The sequence below is a fragment of the Oryzias latipes genome, chromosome 10, assembly GCF_053564925.1.
Source record: "Oryzias latipes strain Hd-rR chromosome 10, Olatipes_Hd-rR_3.1".
Taxonomy (NCBI): domain Eukaryota; kingdom Metazoa; phylum Chordata; class Actinopteri; order Beloniformes; family Adrianichthyidae; genus Oryzias; species Oryzias latipes.
In genome coordinates, this window is record NC_136246.1 from 2,397,217 (window position 1) to 2,420,223 (window position 23,007).

The 23,007-nt window shown below is 39.2% G+C and overlaps 2 protein-coding genes across 22 annotated transcripts in view; both read right to left on the minus strand.

Annotated features, from left to right (window-relative positions):
* Positions 1–7,435: 7,435 nt before the first annotated feature.
* On the minus strand, positions 7,436–9,361 carry fgfbp2a (fibroblast growth factor binding protein 2a). Its single transcript, XM_004086514.5, has 2 exons — positions 8,651–9,361; positions 7,436–7,994 (listed from the first exon to the last, which is right to left on the minus strand). Exon 1 carries the CDS (start codon positions 9,328–9,330, stop codon positions 8,659–8,661), a length of 672 nt encoding a protein of 223 aa, XP_004086562.1. The 5' UTR covers positions 9,331–9,361; the 3' UTR covers positions 7,436–7,994; positions 8,651–8,658.
* Positions 9,362–11,431: 2,070 nt separating this feature from the next.
* The window catches only part of prom1a (prominin 1a), an 89,445-nt gene continuing 77,869 nt past the window's right edge, over positions 11,432–23,007 (minus strand). For 7 of the 21 annotated variants that reach the window (XM_078953821.1, XM_078953818.1, XM_078953824.1 and 4 more), the window contains 9 exons: positions 22,902–22,982; positions 22,754–22,822; positions 22,204–22,293; positions 21,474–21,589; positions 20,769–20,792; positions 20,340–20,408; positions 18,668–18,770; positions 16,129–16,161; positions 14,264–15,499 (listed from right to left, as the gene is read on the minus strand). In XM_078953821.1, the coding sequence (XP_078809947.1) occupies positions 18,701–18,770; positions 20,340–20,408; positions 20,769–20,792; positions 21,474–21,589; positions 22,204–22,293; positions 22,754–22,822; positions 22,902–22,982 (519 nt within the window). In that variant the 3' untranslated portion in view covers positions 14,264–15,499; positions 16,129–16,161; positions 18,668–18,700. Of the gene's footprint in view, positions 15,500–16,128; positions 16,162–18,667; positions 18,771–20,339; positions 20,409–20,768; positions 20,793–20,921; positions 21,122–21,469; positions 21,590–22,203; positions 22,294–22,753; positions 22,823–22,901; positions 22,983–23,007 lie in introns of those variants that run through there. The other 14 variants (XM_078953830.1, XM_078953831.1, XM_078953829.1 and 11 more) reach the window with 10 other exon arrangements.

Consider the following 23,007-nt stretch of genomic DNA (forward strand, 5'->3'; position numbering starts at 1 on the left):
AAGTGTCTTTCCCAAGGACACAACAACAGTTGACTGGGGTGAGCGGGGATCAAACCGCTGACCCTTCATTAGACAACCTGCTCAACCTCTTGAGCCACTGCCACCCCTATGCTAAGCCATAGTTGCATGCACCAGTACAGGTGCTGTGAGTTTTTGGCTTAGCCCCGCCCGTAGAGGGTCATGGAGAGGTGTGGCTGCATCTTAAAGAGAGTGCAGGTGTGCCTTGCAATTACAGTGGTAATTAGTCAGCCACCAATCGTTCAAGTTCTTCCACTTAAAAAGATGAGAAAGGCCTGTAATTTTCATCAAAGTATACCTCAACTATCAGACAAAATGAAAAGAAAAATCCAGAAAATCACTGTCCGATTTTTTTTAACCCTTGTGCTATCCTAGGCAATTTACCGTTGGGAGTTGGGTCGTCTAGACCCACTAGACAGTGCTCTGAACCTTTTTTCTTCAATGATTTGTGATCTTCACTGGTGTCCATGGATTACATGAAATCTTTCCACCTTTATCCACCTTTGTCATGGTAGGGAGAACACGTTGATGCAAGGGTGGGGTCATCTAAGATAGCACAAAGTTAAGGGAATGTATTAGCAAATTATGGTATTATAAAACAAATGTTTGGTTAATAACAAATGTTAAACGCAATACTTTATTTTGGTACATAAAGTACATAAAGTACCAAATGGTTTTCTGTAAGTCTTCTCAAGCTTTTCACAATCTGTTGCTGGTATTTTGGCCCATTCCTACATGCAGATCTCCTCTAAAGCAGCAAGGTTTTGAGGTTGTCGCTAAGCAAGACGGAACTTCAACTCCCTCCAAAGATTTTCTATGGGGTTGACATCTAGAGACTGGCTAGGCCACTCCAGGACCTTGAAATGCTTCTTATGAAGTCACTCCTTCCTTACCCGGTCAGTGTGTTTGGGATGGTTGTCATGCTGAAAGACCCAGCCATGTTTCATCTTCAATGCTGATGGAAGGAGGTTTTCAGTCAAAATCTGACCATACACGGCCCCATTCATTCTTTCCTTTACACGGATCAGTCATCCTGGTCCCTTCATTGAAAAACAGTCCCAAACCATGATGTTTCCACCCCCATGCTTTACAGTAGGTCTGGTGTTCTTTGGATGCAACTCAGCATTCTTTCTCCTCCAAACACGACCAGTAGAGTTTAACCAAAAAGTTCTGTTGTGGTTTCATTTGACCATAGGACATTCTCCCAATCCTCTTCTGGATCATCTAAATGCTCTCTAGCAGACAGTAGACGGGCCTGCACATGTACTGGCTTTAGCAGGGGGACACGTCTGCCACTGCAGGGTTTGAATCCCTGGTGGTGTAGTGTGTTACTGATGGTACCTTTGTTACTTTGGTCCCAGCTCTCTGCAGGTCATTCACTAGGTCCCCCGTGTGGTTCTGGGATTTCTGCTCACCCTTCTTGTGATCATTGTGACCCCACGGGGTGAGATATTGCGAGGATCCCCAGATGGAGGGAGATTATCAGTGGTATTGTGTGTCTTCCATTTTCTAATAATTGCTCCCACGGTTGATTTCTTCACACCAAGCTGCTGACCTGTTGCAGATTTAGTCTTCCAACAATTTTTGTTTCTGGTGTCCTTAAACAGCTCTTTGGTCTTGACCATAGTGGAGTTTGGAGTGTCATTAATACAGGTAATGTGTGGAGGGAACCTGATTCATGTAAACTTTCTCTGTTGTTCAAAACATATTCTAATCGCAACTTTTGATTCTATCCTGCCTTTTCCCCACAGATTCAACCGAAAGAACTCAGAAATAACCAATTGTTGTGAGTCTCCAACTAATCGACCATTCTTCCTTACAGAACACCAACAGCACAAACTTCTAATCATTTTCCAGTTTCAGGTCATTCTAGCCTCAGTTTCATTGAGTAAAAGCTTCTTATAAACCTAATGACCCTTTTACAAAGGAGTTCATGAGAATGTAAGCTGGACATAAATCTGCTTAGCATCAGAAGTGCTGCAGCTTGTTCTGAATCATTTTCTGTGCGACTTTTTTTAGCCAATCAGGAGTCGGAGGCCGTCAGGCCACTGGTAAATCTGCATCCCAACCTGAGCGGGTGCTTTTCAACCCAGGATTTTTTTTAAAATCTGGAATGGACCGGTGCTCAAACTGTCTTCACAACACAGAACTCTGATCCTACTTTGAGTGCTTGAAGAAATGTTGGCTTCAGTGTGCCTCCTTTGCTCACAACTAAAGTCTTCAAAGGACAGAATGCCACCTGCTGAAATGAGAAGGATGCCTGATGGCAGGGTGAGGGTGTAATCAGACTGGACACATTAAAGTGAACACTGGTCCAGGACCAAGAACCCTCTTTGACCCATTTTTTGAGGTGGTCTTGGTTTGTTTCCAATTGGAAAGCTCAGATTCACACTGAAATTCCTCAGTCTGAATAGGCTCCGTGCCTGGAGCAGAACAACTGAACCAAAACGGCCACCGTAGCCAGGGATAATGTGATGTTAACAGTGAAGGAAGGAACTAACCATGATGATGACGTGACGCAACAAGTCATGCAAATGAATGAAGGCTTAATAAAACAACTTTCATGGTGATACACATTGCTTCTCACACTGTTTTCTCCACAATCCAAATGTAAACACTGATCAGTGTACCTTCTTAGCCGACGTTTTGACAGTAACCCCCCTGCAGCATGACTTCACTGTACCAAAGCAGCAAGTAGAAAGTGTTGTACCTAACGTTGATACAAACATTCAAATTTGCTCAGCAAAATATAAAGTTTGAATCAGTAAACTATCCTGACAAGGATTACAAAGTGTGGGATGTCCAGTATTATTTAATACCAGACATCGTTAATCACACAAGATCTTTAATCACCATGTTTTGTTACAAGCTTTGGTTTAAAACAGAATAGTCCTGTTGAAGGCAGTCTGAATACAGACCAAAAACGAGGTTCAGGACTCAATCCGGACCAAAGTAAGTTGACTCGGTGTGGACCAACAGACTTTTCCAGTCTAAAAACACCCTGACACACTATTACCGTAAGTCAAAGAAAAAGATGCTCTAAAGTCACAGCCCACTGATAGCAGTTGTGTTTTTGTTTTTTGAAAGATGAAAAACTGTTTAAGAAAACGTTCTATAAGAATGAAAAGTCCACAGATTCTTGCAGAATAGCTGATGCTGACTAAAGCTTTAGGTTTGGTCTCCGACTCTAGTTTTGCAAATAAACATAAAGTTTATTTAAGGTGTATTCAGACTGGGAAAACCGTGTGGTCCAGACCGAGTCTGTTTAAGTTGGTTAAGTTTCATTTGGATGGGAGTCTGAATACACACCAAACGGAAGGTTCAAATTAAGTGGACTCGGTCCAGACAACCAGTTTTCCTGGTCTGAAAACACCCTTAGTTTCACAAAAGGGTCTGAATAGAAAGCCTGATCTGTGCTAAAGTATGCTGGTTACGTCACTCTACCTCTGGGTACATTTTAATGCCAAACATGCTCCAACCGATCTTCCAGCTGACACTCTGCCCTCATCCGAACTGTGAACGTTTGATAGAGACAGAAACAAAAAAATGGCATCGTTTATATTTTTTTTGTCTTAATTGTTATCCATTTATTAGTAAGTACACAGGTTTATGTTTTTGATTTGATTTGAAATGGTTTATTTCAAGCAATCAAATAAGAATAGTACACAAAAACATTACAATCATCGGTTATACATTCATACAATGACGTATCAAACTGGGGATAATTACACATAAAATTAAATATTGCTTGAAAGGAAGTGGAAGGAAGCGAATTTATAAAAATCCCACCACTGTTCTACCGTAACCATTTTATTACATGATTCATCATTATCCGGTTCATAACTTTTATCAGACAGAATTGAGAATCCTGAAGTATCAATAAAGCACATGACAAAGATGAATTACTTACATTGTTATGTTAAAAAATAACAATTTTTGAAATCAACATGGCAAATGCAGATCAGTTATCTAGAATATATACAGATTATGTTGATTATAAAAATCACACATATGATTTCCAAAAAATAAGACTATATTAGTAAAATACACATATCACTGTTTCAAAAATCTTTATAGCAAAAATTGATCTAGTATCAAAAGTTAAAAATATGTGCAAATTATGTTTCATTAGGAAAACTCATGAATCAATTTTTGGAGCAAGTGAAGTAATATCATTAAAAATCAATCAATTTAATCATCATCAATAAATTATTAAGATTTTTTTTTATATAGCAAGGGTCCATAATCTGTCGAATGACCAAGGTTGGTATTCCATCTTCTGCTGATTAACAGCCGTTCTTCTGATTTTAACAGAGTTTATATTCTCTTTGATGTTATGTCTGCAGACATTAGATTCAGGTCCATATCCTTCTTCAGCTGATATCAGCTGCGCTGAAAGTTGAGGTCAAGTTGTCTGCAGGTCAGAACTTTGCTGAAAATCAGGTCACTTCAGACTTTTGGAGAAAGTGTTGAATCCAGGCGTCATATTTCTTGGAATTATTTGGCTCTTTGATTTATTACTGTTAATATGCATGCTGGTTCAGACGTCCGTGATCAAACACTTCTCAAAGTCCTTCATGGTGTTCACAACCAGAACCTTGGACCGGTCCGGTGGACTGAGTGGTTTGACGTAAATCCTGCAGCCTTTAACCCAAGTGTTCTCAATCTGCTTCTGCTTCCTGAGAAGCCTGGCATGTTTGGGGATTTCAGCATTCCTTCTGGTCAGATGGTCGTTCAGATAAACAGCCGAACCTTTCAGATTTTTCCTTTGATTCATCAGAGCTAGCTTGTGTTTTTGATTCACAAACCTGATGAGGATCGCTGGTTTATCCGTCTCCTTTCCCCTGGGGAGCGAGTGGCAGGTCTCCATGGTATTTAGATCTAGGGAAATCTCTTCAGACATGAGAAATGATTCCACTTGGTGTTCCAGAGACTCTCCATCGATGCCAGGTTCAGAAGAACTGCTAGCAATGCTAGCGCTATTAGCATTAGCAATGCTAACTCCAGTTGCATTTAGCTTTGCCCGAGGATTGATCGGTACTCCAGTGAGAATGACATTATTCATTCTTGCCTGTTGTTCCACATCGTCCAGTCTTTTCTCCAGAATGTCGATGAGCTAGCTTAGCGGTCACTTGCTACATTAAAGGAAACAACGTACTGTCAATATCATCAAGAATCTTTTTAAGGTCTTCATAGTCATGGTTTTTCTTAGGGGCCATGGTCAGCTCTCATTTTTGTTGGAAAAATCAACTTTTAAGTCACTTGAAGATAGCCGCGTGAGCCACGCACGTCCGTGCTGTAACCCACAACCGGAATAAAAACGTAAGAATGTAAGTAAAAAAAAGTTCATAGCAAGGAAATAATAAATAAAGAGAAAGTGTTAATAGGAATTTCACTTAACTATTTGCAAAAGGGGTTTTCTTTCTTCTTTTCTCTTTCAACAAAGAGAGGCAGAGCAAAAAACCAAATGGAAAACGCCTCTATTACCTAATTACTCTGAGGATCAATGCGTTTTACAGACAGGCAGCATGATGTATGGAAACATTTGGAAACAAAGAGAACGTTTCTAAGGAATGAGACAGTCAGAATCCAACAAAAGTATTTCACTTAAGTTCACCTTTGTTCCACCTCAACAGTCCGAGTCCTTTATCATAGTGAACAAAAAAGTGCAAAAGCTGGACCAGGACTCGATGCAGTATTCCTCTGCTAGCTTCTTGTTTTCTGACTTGCAAGAACTGACAGCTGTGCCTGCTGATGCAGGAATATCCTTCTTCATCAGTACAACAGGAAAGAGAATGAAGTGAGCCTCTTTAGGAGATCCTCTGCACATGCCAGCTTTAACCAGTCTGCTGCTGTCTTTGCACAGGTTCTTGTGCTTCTTCAGAGCTTTGGAAATCTGCTTCCAGTAAAGCTCTTCGTTGGATGTAAAGTGGGTACAAAGAGCTGGTCTGGCAGAGTACTCACAACTTAAACTCCTGCCATTTTTCTTGCAAGTGACATTGAGGAGGACCAGGTCCTCACCTGTTGCTGCCCAGGTACACACTGATTTTTCTTTGGTAACCACTTTTCCTTTAACCCGTTGTACAGAGGCAGCATTGACTTTGTGGGCCACCTTTGACCCGGACCTTTCTCTGTATTGTACTCTGTCATCTCTTCTGCTCTGTCCGTGATTCCTCCGATGACCCCCCAACAGCATCTGATGGGAGGCGCAAGCTAAGAGGAGAAGGATGGAGAAGTTCCTAAGGAGGCCCATGGACTGTCGATATTCTGCAGGAAGACATTGAAATGTAGACATTTGTTTTCAAGTTCAACTGAAATCCAGTTCAGATGGAGTCTTTGTAGTCCCTGTATTTCTGAAGTAACCTATATCTGAGGGAACAATCCAAAAAAAAGAAGCTTCAAAGCTTTTAGGCTTTATTGATGTAAAAAAGAGCTATGTTTAAATACCAACTCTAATAGATATATTTCATACATTTTAAATTGTGAAAAATAAATAAATAAACAAAATGAGAAAGAAAGGCAGACTGTATTCAATCTGAATCAGAGTTCTTAAACCTTATTTGTTTGAAAGGTGCAGTTAACACTTTACAGGGAGACGATTCTTGCTTAGGGTCACCTTAACCCTTGTGCTATCTTAGATGACCCCCCCCCCCCCCCTTCCATGACATGTTCTCCCTACCATGACAAAGGTGGATAAAGGTGGAAAGATTTCATGTAATCCATGGACACCAGTGAAGATCACAAATCGATGAAGAAAAAAGGTTCAGAGCACTGTCTGGTGGGTCTAGATGACCCAACTCCAAATGTTAAAGTGGCTAGGATAACACAAGGGTTACACAAATGCAAAAAACAAACACAAAGAAGCAGCAGAGAAATGACTTTACCTGCAGTTTTCAGAGAAACTCTGCAGTCCTGAAACACAAGAGCTCAGTCGTCTCAGCCTGCAGCAGCAACAGACTGGTGCATAATCTGAAACAGACACACACTCACAAAGTGTGGCTGCAGGGGTTGGGAACTTTCTTGAATTTAGATCCACTTGAAAAGGTTCAGAGCACTGTGTAGTGGGTCCAGATGACCCAACTCCCAACTTTAAAGTGCCTAGGATAGCACAAGGATTACAGGAAAGTAAAATAGCAGCCGGAGTACATTAGAAGTTCACCTCTGAGTTGGGGGTGGGACTGTTGGCGCAGAGTAAGCCTCTTTCCCATCAGCTGGCTTATGGTCCTTCACCACCCCAACCTAACATTACTTATGCAAGAAAAATGGCAAGCAATATCAAAGTCAGCAGCTGGATAGTTTAGTTGGCTGGGTGCAGGATTGTCATGCAAAAATACTGGCTAGATAGCCAAAGCTACCTAGCTGGAATTGATTTGTCTGCTCGGGATTCACAATGATTTGATAAAGAAATAATCAAAAAAACTGTTTTCGTTTTTTTATTACATGTCGCCCATCATCAGAAAATTCCACAAAACGTTAAAAACAACATTTACCTCAGAGAAGCGGATCTTTAAAGATCATTTAAAATGTGTTATGAAAGATAGCAATATAATTGTGTCTTGTAGTTACTTTGTTGTCACAAAGATGGGTATTACAAATAAAAACAATTAAAACAGCTGACTGCAGAGATGTTTATCTCTATTAAGAACAGAGCATGGCAAACACATTTTCTTTCCTCAAGGCAAAAAGTGAAGATCAGATAGTTATCTTTTATACAATGGAAGTAAGAGACACAAATATATGATGGTATACATATATACTTTCATTTATAACACAACATGTTAACAGACATAAACATGTAAAGTGTATTGTGAATCTTCATAGAGATAACTCATGCATAAATGCATCAGGTACAATATGCAGTAGGAAAAGGATTTCTGAAACCAGCCACAGTAGCTCTTTGGCAGGTGAGCAACACTTCTGTTCCTGAAGTCTGGAAGTCTCCTGAACTTTCCCTCAGGTCCACTTAATGCTTACATCTGAAAGACACATTAGCAGAAATGTGCTCAGGATCCATTCTCTAGAAGAACTGTTAGCAAAGAAAAGAGAAAAGCAGGCGGTGTATCTTTCTTGCCAGAACTCTGCAAAATATCTATAAACAAACAGTGTCCACACGATCAGGGAAAACGTAAGTGCCTTGGCACATTTTGCAGAGTACAAACTGCAGTCTTTTTTTAAGATGCTGATTTAGAACAAGAATTCATTACTATAAACTCTTTATTCCAGCATTCCTGATTCTTTTTTTGGGGGATAAAATCCATTTGAATCCATTTCCCTTTTCCAGTGACCCAAAGCATGACAGCAGTAAAGCCAAAGTCATAACATTAATTTTTGTAACAGTTTAGAGCCTTTACAATGTAAATGATCGGCACATTTTTGTTGGAGCTTCTCTGTTTGAAAAATAATGTAAGACTGTATGCTGTTTACAATCTCACTGGTTTATTATTTCACTATTGCATTTGACAGTATGTCAACTGTTTCATATTAATATGACTTTCTTCAAAACATATATAGATTATTATCTCATTAAAGCTGAGGGCAAAGTGGAATAAATACCATCTTTTCACCAAGACTTCCAAAATGCTCTACGAAGTATCAAAGGCAAATATTAACAAAGAGAAACTGAGCTGCTCACCTCTCTGATTAACTCCGAAATACACCGATGACGAAGGAGCAGATGCCCTGCAGTGACCTCCAGCAGTATTGTTGAGACATTTTCTCTGCGGGGCTCTCACCTGGGGGTGGCGTTGCTTTTTTACTGGGTGACTTGGTGGTCTTAACTCTTTGGCTTGCTCGAATTGTTTTCCTCAGTGTGTGCCTTGTAGGAGTGGGTCTGGAAGGTTCAGCCTGGCTGTGAGGTGGCACAGGCTGCTTTGCCGGTTGTACCGCTGACTTTCTGATGGCCTCTTTCTGTGGCAGATGAATGGAGGAAGATGCCAAAACCATCTGAGCATCATCAGGTGCCATTCTACACATAAAGGGTTTAAACTGTCTTTCCCCCTGGCAAGCGTTTTGGAGCTTCCTCAGATGCCACATCATCTGAACAAAGTAGTGGCGAGGTCTTTTGTTGTAAGCGGTGCAGGTGTGAGGTTTCCCCACAAACTCACACCAGTAGAAGCGCTCAGAGCCCCTGCAGGAAATCCTCAGCTTTGTGACTTCCCCTTGGGCTTTAAAGTTCATGCTGCATCTATCGTTTCCCTTGGTGTCAAAGGAGATGGGGTTTTCCCAGATGTTCTGCCCCCTGCTGTCATCTCTCTGAGACTGAGCTGGCCAGACGCAGCAGGCAAGCAGCAGAGCGGCGGCCTGGACCCACATGCTGTCAGAGGACGGTTGTTCGACTGCTGGAACTGAGGGGACTCTCTGCATTTATGTGCTGGGAAGGCAGAGAGCTAATTTTGGCAACAAAGAAAGGAGTGAATAGCTGAAAGGGCGGAGGAGGAACACCCCCACAGTAATCCTGCCTTCTTCAGACATCTTGATCGCAAACTTACAGAAACCACCTGTCATAAAAAATTGTTGGTTTCATTCTGTGCCAGCAGCAGACATTCCTGAGCAGCTCACTCATGTTAGGTTCACACACAGAACTGTGTAACACTTTTTGAAATGATATAAAACAACAACAACAATTTCCTGTCTGTTAATTATCTTTTAACAAAGAAACTAGAGTGAAATAAGGCCGTAAGCCGTTTTGATGGTTTTTGAAGTAAGCCGAGCACACCCAGGAGTATGCGGCACAAGCCAGCATTTCCCTGCAGACACCAATGAATCATGAATGACGCATAAAGGAGAGAGATCTGCAGCAGCAGCAGTGCCAATTATGAGACAGCCATAAATGAACTGACTTCTGTTTCTGCCATTTACCCTGAAGTAATATTCCACCACATTAAACAGGTCTTCAGAGGCCTTTTCACCTGTGAAATCAAACAAAACTCATAAAAATCCTTTTACCAGAGAAATGTTGAAAACATACCCATGCAGTCATGATTCTGTATTGCTATTCTAGTAGGATGTCCAAATCATTCATCAAAAGCCTCCAGTAAATCCTAAATCCAGCAGCCAGACAGTTATCTGGTGGTCACAGAAAAAACAGTTTCTTAGTTATGGCTGTATACATTTTGTATGAACCGACACATGCCAGAAACAAAGGGACACAGTTGATTTTTACTCTTTTTTGCCCTCTCTACACTCTTTGATGATTTTCACTAAGAGCTCCCAGTGATCCATCTTCATCATCCTCAAGGATCTTTAAGAAACTAAAGACACATTTCAGCTTTCTCCCTCTTGGACCAGAGGTGCCAGACAACCCCGAACCTCTAACAGTAAAGGTTGAAGCTTCTTTTCCACAGCATCATGACTTAAACATGTAATAATTACTAATGGCTCTACAACAGGCACCTGGTCTAGTATGTTCTCTTAATTTGCTTCATGTTGTTCAGTTCACCATAGCTGTTAAGCTTAGCTTTGCTACTACCACATCTGTATTTTTAAATAAAATCTGAAATCTTTCTTTCTGGAAAAACGTTTGTAATTAGTGAAAGATTTTTGTCTTGGCTTTTTTTGGCTTTTTCTCCAGTCAGTCAAGTAAGGTAAACGAGTAAAACAAACCTTTCTTTTCTGAAGCCCTTTTGTTTTTACGTTCACTTTGAGTGTCTGTATGAGTTCCCGTCATTGCTGAAAAGAGTTCTGCATGTGGTTTTGCTAGCAGTCCTTTTGGTGCCCGAGAAAAACCTCAAAGCAAAGCTTGAAGACGATAATAATCTCTTTTTAAAATAGCTGGTCAGTATGGAACCACAGAGTCATGGCCGGCAGCGCAGCACCCCACTGGAATGTGAATTATTGTGTTAATTTCAGCAAAATGTTGTACAGAAGCACAGAACGTAATGCCTCAATGCTTTCTCTATGCAATGCCTGAGTTAATTACTTTCTGTTGTTACCCTTTGAGTGACTTTACAAATACATTCATGTCTTTCCATCTCTCTATCATGGAATCTATCTATCTATCTACCTATCTATCTATCTATCTATCTATCTATCTATCTATCTATCTATCTATCTATCTATCTATCTATCTATCTATCTATCTATCTATCTATCTATCTATCTATCTATCTATCTATCTATCTATCTATCTATCTATCTATCTATCTATCTATCTATCTATCTATCTATCTATCTATCTATCTATCTATCTATCTATCTATCACTTCAGAGCTCTGAACCTTTTTTCTTCAATGATTTGTGATCTTCACTGGTGTCCATGGATTACATGAAATCTTTCCACCTTTATCCACCTTTGTCATGGTAGGGAGAACACCTCAATGGAAGGGGGGGGGGGGTCATCTAAGATAGCACAAGGGTTAAAAATAAATTCAAGCCTCACATGAATGAAAGTCCAGCTAAGAACACAACAGACACGTTTTTAGACTTTCAAAGTTTATTCACATTGTTTACAGTCTTCACAGCCTGTCCTCAGATGACCTCTCAGTGCCCAATTTCATACCATCACGTGTCAAAACAGCATCACTGGATATCCTTCAGTCAGGGTTGGGAAACATGACAACTAGTCTAAGGACCTTTTCCAAAATGGATCAACAGACGGCGGAAAAAAAACTAGTAATAGTAAAAGTGAGCACATAGGATCAAAACAAAAGTCCATCATAACAACTAACGCTTTTTCAGTCAAATAGAAAAAGGTTTTTCAAGTCTAAAATGACAAAAAAAAACTCCAGTATTTATGTTACAGTTTTTCTCCATTGGTTTGGCTCATTTCTTGAAACAGAAATTACATTCTCAAAACAACATGGACAAACCTCCAAACCACTTGGTAATTGTTCACAACAGAATGGAATTTCTCATTAGTTTCATCAAATTGTAAATGTCTTAGTACATGTCTCAATGTCTCAGAACATCTTTCCAATTGATTAAGTACAGGTAGCCTTCATTTAGCACAGATTCCAAGTGGATAGATCATGTTGATCTAAACTGACTGTTGATTCTCAGTCTGATGGTTGTTCGCTCCAAAATGAGTCAGCTTCATTTCATTGTGTAATAATAATAATAATGGATTGGATTTTTCTGCGCTTTTCCAAAGCGCTTACAGTGTGTCCATTATTCATTCACTCCTCATTCATACTTGGTGATGGTAAGCTATGGTTGTAGCCACAGCTGCCCTGGGGCAGACTGACAGAGGCGTGGCTGCCATTTCGTGCCTACGGCCCCTCTGACCATCACTGTGATCATTCATGCGCATTCACACACCAGTGGAGCCACACTGGAGGCAAGGAGGGTGAAGTGTCTTGCCCAAGGACACGACGACATTTTGGCTGGTGGGAGTGGGGATCGAACCGCCAACCCTTCGATCATTGGACGACCCGCTCAACTGCCTGAGCCACTGTCGCCCCATGTGACAATGTGAATTTCCACCATGGCCCTGCTCATCCAAGGATGGTCATAGTGTTCCTACCACCTTACTCTCCTTTCCTCAATCCTATAGAGGAGTTTTTCTCGCTTAGAGGTGGAGAGTGTCTGAGCATCGAGCTCAAGATCAGAGGTCCCTGCTCTATGCAATGGATGCTGCGTGTGAGGATATTACAGGAGATCAGTGTAGGGGATGGTTGAGACATGCACGCCGTTTCTTCCCTCGTTGCATTGCAAGGGAGAATGTACGCTTTGATATGGACGAAAATCTGTGGCCAGACAGACAGACAGCAGGGTGTGGACGGCCAGCAGGGTGAGGACGATGGCAGGGAGAGGGAGGGTGAGGACAGCGACCAGTGAAGAACTGTTAGTTATGAAACTCAAGCATTATTTACAGCACTGTAGGCTGCATATTATTGTCATTGTTTTTTGTTTGTGTTTCAATTATAAAGTATATTATGCTGTATATATTTTCTTTTTACTCTGATGTATGAAAGTTACTTTATGTGTGTGAATGATAATGGTTAGAATTTCCTTGGCAGTATGAGTACAACGTGTGCTATCCTAGGCACTTTAACATTGTGAGTTGGGTCATCTAGACCCACTAGACAGTGCTCTGAACCTTTTTTCTTCAATGATTTGTGATCTTCACTGGTGTCCATGGATTACATGAAATCTTTCCACCTTTATCCACCTTTGTCATGGTAGGGAGAACACGTCAATGTAAGGGTGGGGTCATCTAAGACAGCACAAGGGTTAAACCTAAGAGGCTACTCTCACCCTAAAATCCTTTTTTTTTTTTTTCAGTTTCATAAAAAAAAAAATTCTGTTAGCTATACAAAACAGTACAACAACCATTGTCAATAAAGGTGGACATGAGGGTTATTTCAATGGTCCTCTGCTATAGTGACCAAACATCTACTCATTTTGACTTGCAGTGCTTACACAATGCCAAAGGGACAAAGTATTTTGGAGGCACTGACTGTTTAAATGAGAAGGAAACTTAGTTTTGACACGAGTGAATTGTTTTGGGAGAGATATAAGCTTTTGCAGGTGAACCATGGTGTTGTGCTGAACCATCCATATTATTTTGACAAAAGCACCAAGAGTGTTGAGAACGTCCTGTCTGATCAAGAAATGAGCCAAAGCAATTGAGAAAGATCTTTGCCATTTTGGTGGCACTGACTGTTTACATGGGAAAGGAATTTAGTTTTGAAGCATGAGTGAACAGTTTTGGGAGATATATTAGATTTTGCAAGTGAGCTATAGTGTTGTGCTGAACTGTAAGACTGTTTTGCCAACGAAAGAATTTTGAGAATGTAATTTCTGTTTCAAGAAATGAGCCGAACCAATGGAGAAAAACTGTAAGACATCCTAACAAGTTCAATTCAAATCTTTAAAACAGAGTTGGTAGTTGCAGAATCACATGATGAGCTATGTGGAACTGCTGAAGCTTTAATGAGACTCTTGTCATATTATAAAAAAGTGTTGCTAGTTTTTCTTCAGATCTTTTAACAGAAATGTAAACATTCAAAGATATTTGACATTTTTCTCCTCAATCAAACAAAATAATCAATGAATTGAATTTATTCTGTCAACATAAACTGGATTCTGAGTGTTATGATGGACAGTTTGTTTTCAGACTGCACTGACTGAAGCGGTGGAACAATAGAGCATGCGTTTACCACCCAGACTGATTGCAAGCTTCTAACAGTTGTTTATGTATAATTTATATTTTTTTCTCTACTTACAGCAGCTGAAAATCTAACCTGTAAACATGAAGGCGAGGCGGGCAGAAGGAGGCAGGTTGCCCAAAATATTATAAGACAGATTTCAGCATAACTTGTCTTTATAAAGCAACAATAGAAAAGAAAACAAAGCTCTTGAATACATGCACTTGTTTCATATTTCAAAACTACAAATAGTTACAAAAGCATCTGAAAAATAAGCAAAAGCATCAATGATGGACCTTTATGAACAAATTTGGCTTGAGAGTTAAGTATTCAATTTAATATCTCACTACTTTGACAGCAAATGAAAACTCACTAAAAATACCAGTGAACTTAAAATCAGTCATAGATTCACACTGGGAAACTAAAACACTTAGCATTTTGTTAACCCAAACTGCACAAACGATCTGTACTATAGTTTTGATTTTAAAAGAAAATATGCTTCCACTATGGTTATGGTTGTGATGGGATTTTGTTTTGATGTTTGTTTATTATGTAATTATTGAAAAAAAACACAAACTATTTTTTTCACTATTTTTTTAGGTCAGAAGGCATCATCTGATGAGGAATGATCCATAAGAATATGGTCTTATTTTCTGTGAATGAAGTCATTTTCTTAGAAGAAAAATGTCAGTGTAAACACTTGACATGACAAGGTGCTACAGGTTTAGATGAATATAATTCATCATGCAGCATCTGCAATATGGATGTTATTTTTCTCTACTGAGGAACAAATCTGTAAAAATTCAGAGTGAAACATGAATCTAATAGGCAGCAGTTGAATACAGGGTGTCTGTAACCAGCAAGGACAAGCTTTTATGTAACATTTCAAAGTTCTCCTTAGTTTTCTTTTAAAGCCCTGCAAGCTTTGTTCTGAATGTCAGTCAGCCTCGCACACACTTCCGTTCAAAAGAATGTGCATTTTCAACAAAAAAACACTGATTCAGTTTCATCACCAGTATTTTTAAACAAAATGACCCATTTTTTACTATGTGAAAATGTTCCATCCATTAGAAGTGAAGGCAAAAATCAACATCTCCTTGTCTTGCTGTGACTTCTTCAGCAAAATAAACATAAACCTCTGGTTGAAACTGATGTCAGCCTGAATAAATGTAAACACAGACAATGCAATTCTTTCAAAAAAAATGCAGAACAAGCCAGGCTCACAGTTGATCCAGACGGGAGGAGTTTGCTGTTCTGCAGGCAACAAACGAACCAGTCTGAGAAATTTCAATGGATTAAAAAAAATCCCCTGCAGGAATTCCTGTTGTTGGAGGTGTTTTCATCCACTGGGAAAAAAGCTTTTGTTCTTGAGCAGAAATGTTGACATGACAGCCCTAAATGATAGAAAAACAGAGCAAATTCAGGATAATGGAACAGAAATCAGAACAAAATCTTGTTTTTTTTTAATTGAACATTTCTGTTGTCATCTTTTTGTATCCAATGGGGCTGAGCTAAATGAGGGAAATGACATTACACTCAGAAAACACATTGTTCAAATGACAGCAGACTTGGGCATAATGTATTTTTATCAACTTTACATATTTCATATTGAACCAAGGTAAGGACATGTTAAATGTAGCAAACCGTAGAGCCTTTTGCATCTTTAGTTGTTATCTTTGGAGTTAAAACCTTTCGTAGAATGATTAAATCTTAGGTTTAGCATTTTGATTAAAGTTGTTTATGAAAGTTAAATTGGAATGATTTTACTCCTTTTTTATACATATTTGTCATCATGAGGCATTTTAAATCTTTTTTTTCAATAAATAGAAAATTAAGTATTGCAATTTGCTTAGTATTATTTCTCTCCTGTTCTGCTGATGCGTCTGTCTGAGAACAAAAGATCGCTGCCAAACAAACCCTTTGGAATATGAATGCAAAAGCCGCATCACTATAGAGCTAGGATCAAGTACAGAATCTGAACTACAGCTATGGCTGCCATCTAAAAGGAAGTATGAAAGCTTACTGTTGTGTTCTTTAGTTCCAGTTTTCCAAAGCACTAAGAGGAAAGACAACACAGAAACAAAAGTTTAGGTGAATGATCATTTAAACATCAGCACTTTACAACAAGGCCATTGCTCAAAGTATTAATGAACCTTTGTGGATACTTTAAAGAAAACAATGACCCTTCAAACCTTTACAAACTTTTATTTGGGATGTGAAAGAAGTTGTGTAAAAATGAATGCAAATATTAGTGACTGTGCAGAGTAGTCATGATTTCTGATTTTCTGAGCTCAGCATTTTTTTTTACTTTTTCCAGTAGGAAAAAGTTATGTCAAAACCCAGCTACTTAGTGTTTTTGGACATGACGTTGCTACCATTGCTTTCCCATAAAACTCCACGGATGACCTTGTTTTTTATTCAGCACATTTAACTGTAATACTATAACATTCTAAGTACGCCGCAGGGAGCAATATAACACACAGCACCATGCCTTCATCCAGGGAAATCATTAGGCATGTCAGCTGAGAAGAAGAAGTAACAGTGCAGCCTATTATAGCCAATTACTTTGCTCAAAAGGTGTGTTTTTAGCTGTAATGGTCAGTACATTCATTTCTCTATTCTCATTTCCAAAGGATATTTATACCAGGTAGCAGTAAATGCAGTTGATTTTTCTCAGACACAATGGGGGCCACAGGGCTTTTCTATGTGTTTGCATTTAGGAGCACTTAGTGAACACTGTCTATATCTATATCATGGCTATTTCAGTTTTTACTGCTATAGATATGCATCACTTCTATAACAGTTTTAACTTATTTTATTTTAACAGAAGTATACAAGTTCCTTTCAAAATAAAATACACCCAAAAAGGGGAGTTAAATTGGATCCTCTTGCTGCAGCAGATTTACTTGAAATGAAACCAGCAGAGAAGCAAAGTCAAACATGTTTCTATGAATGTGACTTTGCTACACCATCATCCTTTTTCTCCTTTCTCTGTCAAATATTAACATTGGTTAGATGAAATTGTCTTGTAAACACTTCACCTCTAAACAGCAACTAGACTCTGTTGTGCAGCAGAAGATAAGAAAATGTGCTTTTAGCTCATTTTCATAATGATTCACTCTGACAATAGATTCAACCTTTTCCCATCATTTTGTTCTGTTATATGACACGTTCAAAATCTAAACAGAAATATAGATGCTGGATTTGGTGAGGGTTTCTGAGACCTTTAACCCCAGGTACTTTTACTGAAATGTACCTGGAATGTAGAACTTTGTGATTACTAGTTGTCTGTGAATGAAAAGGCTGCATGGTGGTGCAGCAGCGGTTAGTTCCTTCACATCATTATGCAAAGTCAGATGGGACTCTTTTGTATGAAGCTTGCATGTTCTCCTCGTACATGTTTGCACCAGCTTTCTCCAACAGTCCAAAAACATGTTTCAGGGGTTAACTGCTTGATGGCAAAACTAGTGACCTGATTAGGGTGTACCCCACCTTCTACAGTAGCCAGATTATAACCAGGACCCCAAAGGATCCAGTGGGTTCTGAAGATTAGTGGATAGATGTAAAATTGCAGTATTTGTTTTATATCTAGTAAAAAAAAAAATCCTCTGATAGACATCTAAAAATATCCCAAGATTAGATGTCTACAGGTAGATGTGTAGTAGACTAATAGAGTAAGAAAATAGACATGTCTGAGATGTCCAGCAGACATCTACCATGGCTGTATATTAGTTATCTACTGGTAATAGACATCTTGTGCCCAGTGGGAGGAAACCACACAAACATCTTGTTTACAATACGCACAGCATGATGTTGTTTGTGTTTGTGTGTGGCTGGAGATTATTTGAACAATAGAAATAGTTGTTTGTTTCTGCATAAACAGGTCCCCCTGCGGCTGCTGGTGTCCATCCATTCATTTGGATATGCCTAACTCTTTATTCAGCAATACATTTGTCAGTATAAAAGGGCTATTTTTTAAAAAGTCGATTGTTTCCATAACGGCAAATCAGAATGGATTATTTTAGTGTTAGCAGCACTTGACTCTCTGAAGGTCAGAAGTTCCAGTTGATGCAAAGCAAAGCAGCTAAATGGAAGTCACAGTGAGTTACACATACTTGTTCATTTAGTGACATTTCCATTTTGAAAGAGCCTTTGCTTTCTTTTGACAGGGTTTTTCAGTCACAACCAGACACAGTTTCTGTTAATGAACATTGTTTTCAACAACAGCTGTTACTCAGGTTGGGTGAACATGAGTGCTACGTTTTGGTAGTAAAGTGACATGAAACCACCTTCCTATTCTGAGACAAACACAACTCTGTCAGAAATGTTAGAGACAGTTTTTAGTGATGCAGTTAAATAAGAGGAACAGCAGTTAGCTTCTCTGCTCTGAAGCACACATTCTTAAGCAGTCAGACATGCAGTCAGGAGTTCAGATGGTTACGACTTCAGAAATACACAAGATCAAACAAAGAGACAACTGACAACTACTAAGATGGCCGCTGTTGTGAGTCCAGTAGAGTTAGAGAACCAGGTTGGCAGTCTGGTTCTTAGTCTTCCAGTACCTGTCAGGAGCTAAAACAAGAACCAGCTCTTTGTCACCAGTCGATGTGCCTCGGAGGGGCTGAGGCCCGTGGGAACCTGTTCATGGTATCATAGGTAGGGATGCTACCAGCAGGGGGGTAAACACACACAAAGAGCGAAACATTAACCTCCACAGAGGGACATTTCTGCTGAGTGATTATATATTCCTCACTTCTGTGGCAAAGCAGAGGCAGTTGAGTGGCTCATCAGGCAGCGAGCAAAACATTTCTGTCAACGTCTGAGTTTTAAATGACAGAGTTTGATTGGAGTTTCTTTTGCTGAAATGTAACTCAATTTAACAAATGGCTTCCTGTCAGAAGTGCAAAATGGCCTCAGTACTGTCTTCCTGTTGATCTTTCAAGAGTCTATTTTACAAGAAAGCGTTTTTGTGCTATTTAGCCCGGATTCACAGGTAACCGACCTCTGACTGAGCTGTTTTGCTCTCTGCCTTCTGCAGCTGTCATAGCAGGTCTTTCCGTCCAAATGCAACTTCAAATACGAGACATGCAATTAGTTGTTCGGTTAGGTATGGAAGAAAAACAAAGTAGCATGTTTTTCAGTGTCACACCAAAGCTAAACATGCTTGCCTCTCTTTGAAAAAAATGATCAGATGTACATTCATCGGACTTTGGCTGACTCTAAACAAAAGGAAAGAGGAAAGGTTTTCATTCCAGAGAGCAAGCAGTCGGGGAAGAATCTGAATCTACACATCAGCAATGCTGATATGAGAGCAAATGAAGTCATGGCAGCAGGAACAGCCCAAGCACAAGTCCTTCCTACAAACACTGTCACAGGTGATGTTGAGATTTCCTTCTGTGTCAAAGTAACACCAGGACATTGACTGGAAGATAAGTTTCATCTAAAATAGGCTCTATGTCTGTATTTGTGCGCATGGATGCATTAAAGAGTACATTACTAAACCATGTACATGTAGAGGATCGTCTAATTTTAACAGTAATACTTTTTTCCTTATTGTCTTTTTGTTTTCTGGCTCCATAAATAAACTTAATTCAGATCCAGCACAGTTGATAACTGAAAAAGTGTTTATGACTAATGCTATATAAAGTTTGATTTGTGCGTCAAAGATGGATTTGATGCACTTGATTACAATCAAATCCCCATTTTCCTACTCTTTACATTTGAACCATAACATAAAGTAAATTCTTCCATCGTGTATTCCTTCTGAAATATCATGGAATAAATCAGGCATTTTTGTCAGATTACACTCCTCATACAAGAGAGGAGAACACATAGTCTATTAGCCTGCATTCATTTTTGTAATGCTATCATTTGCTTGGCTAAACTTCAATACATTCACCACTCACAATTTGTGTGATCATTTAATTTCTGAAAAGTTCTAAACAGTCTAACAGACTGCAGAGTAAGAAAATGTTTCCATTTATCCAATTTTTACACAGAAGATGCAGAGATGATAATAATGAATCATACTGTCATTGTACAAATGCTAATTATTGGAGCAAAACTCAAGACTAATGTTCTCAAACTCCTGCTTCTCTTTGTTGTGCAGTAAATCATCACCCCTGCAGGCATGCACCGAGCTGTGTATTCACCACAAACACACTCACTTCCTGGTGCCATGCGTTCACCATCACCACCACCACATGCAGTCGGCAGGATTGACGCAGAGTTTACCTGGACATCGCAGCGTTTGGAACTCCTTGTAAGATCTCCCTATGATAACCATTATTACCCATTTCCATACTGAAAACAAAATGTTGTGAACAAACAAGTGATGATAAATGAGAGCATGCATGGCATGCTAAACGTTAGGAGGAGAGAAGCCAAACCTTAAGAATGTTAGTAGATGAACATGTTCTATAATGTTTATTTATAAATGCACTGACACAAAACAGAGAAACTTGTATAATAATGATTGCAAGAGCCCTTCATGAAAGGTAAGGGACACTTTCTGAAAGTATCACACAAGCCTCACCATCCAGCCACAATGACCAACTGAAGCTTTAAACACAGAGCAGCACCAAGAATTCAGAAAACTATTCTATGTACAAGAGAGACTGATAGAAGCTGAAAAAGGCGCAGAAGGCAGGAAAGATGTCTTACTTTTTCATGGCAATTGTTTCAGAGCTATAAAGACACATAAACATTAAAGACATACGAGAAACAGCAACATAAAACCTCATGAGATGAAGAAATGTATCTTAATAAGACATGTAATCCAGCACAGATTACTGGAAAAAGATCAGATAATCTGCTGTGGCAGAACAACAAGAAACATCAATCAAGAACAAAAGACAAGTGAAGAGAAACTTGAGTGGACAGATGCACCATCGTTTCTTTGTAAAGTGCCAAGTGCTTGACAAAGAAAAGTGAAGAAATGAGGTGAAGTGAATGGTAATGGAAATAGTACAAATGGTTATCACAAAGTAAAATGCCAAGTCCCAGAAATAGAAGAGCTACAGGAAAGAGAAAAGGGACAGAAAATAGGACTTATGTAAAAAAAGGAACTGAAACTGACTATTTATCATTTCTTAAGATTCAAATGTAAAAGTTACATAGAAGAAAATAACCACTAACATAAAAATACAGTATTACTTATTATAACATGGTATTTGAATTTTAATAATAATAAAACAAGGTGTTGAAAGATGGAAAAAACTGTTAGCACTCCATACAATATCTTCCCCAACTCATACTCAACAGATTCAGGTTTTGTTGAGCAGTGCAATATGGCCCTTTTCAAACAATTTACAAAACTACATTTCTATATAATGAAAGGAAGGAGGGATTGCAAATGCATCTACTCACTCATCATAAACATCCTCTGTGTCCATCCTGCGGTAATACTTGGCTAGTTTAACGGCTAAGATGACACTGGGGAGCAGGAACAGCGTGCTGCAGCCTAGACCCATCCAGAAAACGTTCTGGTCAAAAGAAAACAGCTTATTGAGTATTTAGCATGTGACATTTTTGGTGATCAGGTCAGTATCAGTTGACTTTTTTTAAGTCGGCTCACCAGATTAATTATTTAAGAAAACAAATTCTGTTACAAAACTCTCTTCTTAAAAACTGTTGGGGTCAAATCAGCTTCTGTCCATGAATGTGTACACTTCACCACAGCATCAGTTCTAACCTCCGAAACAGAAAACATGCATGTACAGTGACTTATACTGAGCTCCACCAAAACAACAGTTGTTGTGGGTTTACGTTCAAACAGATCCACAAAAGCTATTTCAACCGCTGAAAATAATTACCCACAAGGTTCCAACCGCATGTGTCTGTGCTGCCACACGGCTCTTCCTCGTCCGGGAAGGACGCTCATAAAATGATCGCATCAGACTGGAATCTGGTGCTGTTTGAAGTGAAGACATTTCTGGGCAATTTGGAAATGTTTCTTCGCAAAACAAAGTTTTGAATTTTTTCTTTTCCCTGTTAGGGTTTAAATGTAATAGTTGAAGGGTACCAGTGTTCAGTGTCCCAAAGTGCAGTTTCAGACAAGGCTCTTTATGAGAACTCCTCACAGTTTCAGTGTCATTACCATGGAGTCCACCAGGAAGCTACAGGACATGATCTCCGCCGTGTCCAGGATGTTGCTGAATGGTTTGCATGGGGCTACCTCCACTGCCAACTACCAAAGTTATAGAGGAAACGTTAGTGCACCACTTAGCCAATACCATGTTTTCAAATGTGAAAGTCCCCAAACTATGACAAACAACATTCTGCACTTTAAATGTTTTTGAAAAAAACTATATGTTACAGCTGCAGAACAACAACATCCTCGGCCAAAGCTAAACTGAGAAAAGAACATGCTGTTTTTCCCACTTTGGCCTAAATTCCTTGGGTTCTAAAAGAAGAAAACAATGTGTCTCATAACAAATTCCTCAGATTTAAAGAGGTCAAACCCAATATATTCATCCTCTCTATGTTTACGCCAAAACACTCATGTGACACAAAAGCTTTGATTTTCCACTTTATAACTCTGGTGTCTGGTTTGGATTCCTTCGAAAATAGACATAAGTACAAAGAACCCAAATTAAATGAGAAGAAAAAGTTTCACCATGTTAACAAATAAACACAACAACACTTACAGATGTTTTCACCCATTCTATGTATTGATGGAAGTAGCCAATTATGGTCGCAGTGTATTTTCGTGTTTCCTAAGAAAGATTGGGGCATTGTCAGTTAATGAAATCAGTATATTATACATGTAAACAAAGGCAATAATTTTGTAAATACCTGATTGATTAAAAGTGTAACATTCTGGGAGATGAGGTACTGAGCAGCTTCAACAGCATCTAGAACAGCTATGACTTTGTTCTGCAGAGCAAAAAGGATGAATGTC

Bases quoted from the DNA above. Each gene is read 5' to 3' on its own strand.
- fgfbp2a (XM_004086514.5), bottom strand. From the start codon at position 9,330: ATGTGGGTCCAGGCCGCCGCTCTGCTGCTTGCCTGCTGCGTCTGGCCA.